Genomic DNA, 1,591 nt, shown 5'->3' with positions numbered 1-1,591 from the left:
ATGGTGTCCCCACCCCCCCGTGTCCCTTCCCCTCGGTGTCCCCACCCCCCCGTGTCCCCTCCCCTCGGTATCCCCCTGCCCTCTCTGTCCCTCACCGCCGAGGGTCTGTGCCTCATGTCCGCGCCGTCCCTGTCCCCGGCCTCGTCCTCGCTGTCCCCGCGGCCCCCGCGCTGCCACACGATGGCCTCTCGCTGGTGCTCCCGGCGGTAGAGGCTGGAGCGCTCGGACACGCTCACCCTGCGCACCACCTTCCTGCCAGAGGGAATTCCGGGCGGTCACAGCCCGGCACGGCCCCCGGCCTGCCCGGGGACACACCGGGGGGGTGGGAGGGAGGGAGGGAGGGAGCAGGGTGGGTGGGAAAGAGCAGGGTGGTCTCACCCGCGGCTGCCGGCGCTGGACGTGCGGCGCTGCAGCAGCGACTTGTGCTTCTCCTGCGACTTCATGAGGGCGGCGTGCTTGTGCTTCAGCTCCAGCAGCTTGGCCCGCACCTCCTCGTCACCGCACACGTCTGGGAGACAGCCCGGGGTCACCCCGGGGCCACCTCACCCACCCCCCCACAGCCACCCCCGGCCCCAAAAAAACCCACCCAGGGGCGTCTCGTCCAGCAGGGATTTGGCGCCCAGGTCGGCGCCGTGAGCCACCAGCAGCTCCACCAGCTGCACCTGGATGGGAGCGGGGGGGTAAAAAAACCAGGAAAAATGGGAGAAGCGGGACGGGGAGAGCGGGGAAAAGCGGGATGGGGCGTCTTGGTGACACACCTGTCCCCAGCACGCCGCGGCGTGGAGCGGCTGCCACCCGTCCTCGTCCCGGCAGTCGGTGCCGGCGCGGTGCTCCAGGAGCAGCTCGGCCGCTTCCAGGTACCCGTTGGCTGCTGCCACGTGGAGCTGGTGGGAACAGGGGGACACACACACGAGTTGGGGACAGCCCAGGGGGTCGGCGGCGCTTTGGGGGGGCGTCCCCCGCCCTCACCAAGGTGGCTCCGTGTCCCCGCGGCGCGTCCAGGTCGGCGCCCACCCGCACCAGCTCCCGGATCTCCTGGATCATGGAGCGCTCCGTGGCCGCTCGAGCCTCCTCGATGCGCTCCTGGGTGATCCCTGATGGGAAAGGGGACGAGGGGACAAGTGACCAAGCGTCCCCATGGCCCCGCCCGCCCCCCACCCACCCCCCGTCATTCCCGGCTTTCCCCTCGCCTTGCTCGGCCATGGCGCTCTCCAGGAAGTCCAGCGTGGCCTCGTCCTCGCACAGGTCGTAGGGCATGTTCCCGTCGGAATTCACCGCCAGCAGGTCGGCGCCGCTGTGCCGGGACAATTCCAAGGGTCAGGAGCGCTGTGGGGTGCCCAGGGGGCCGTGCCCACCCCGGGGTTCCCCCCATACCGCTGGGTGAGCAGCTGGACCAGGCGCAGGTGGCCGCAGGTGGCCGCGGCGTGGAGCGGCGTCCACAGCTCCGTGTCCCGGGAATTGACGTCGGCGCCGGCGTCCAGGAGCACCGACACCACCGAGCCGGAGTCGTCGATGCAGCACTGGCGGCGGGGAGGGCCGGGATCAGCGGGACAGCCCCAGGTGGGGGTGGGAGGGGGTTTGTTGGGGGGGG

General features: G+C 71.5%; 1 protein-coding gene across 1 annotated transcript; it reads right to left on the bottom strand.

The window, feature by feature from the left end:
- Positions 1-95: 95 nt before the first annotated feature.
- Positions 96-1,547, bottom strand: PPP1R16A (protein phosphatase 1 regulatory subunit 16A; the record flags this gene model as incomplete). Its single annotated transcript, XM_027911188.1, has 7 exons — positions 96-252; positions 379-508; positions 587-662; positions 759-884; positions 970-1,094; positions 1,191-1,294; positions 1,375-1,547. Coding segments are annotated over 7 exons (891 nt in total), but the record flags the coding sequence as incomplete, so codon positions are not given.
- Between the last annotated feature and the right edge of the window lie 44 nt (positions 1,548-1,591).

This window comes from Empidonax traillii, unplaced genomic scaffold (genome assembly GCF_003031625.1).
Source record: "Empidonax traillii isolate 1590-97213 ecotype Southwest subspecies unplaced genomic scaffold, ASM303162v1 scaffold6416:size6083, whole genome shotgun sequence".
NCBI classification, from domain to species: domain Eukaryota; kingdom Metazoa; phylum Chordata; class Aves; order Passeriformes; family Tyrannidae; genus Empidonax; species Empidonax traillii.
Note: the sequence above shows the minus strand (reverse complement) of the source record. Positions and strands in the feature narration are given on the sequence as shown.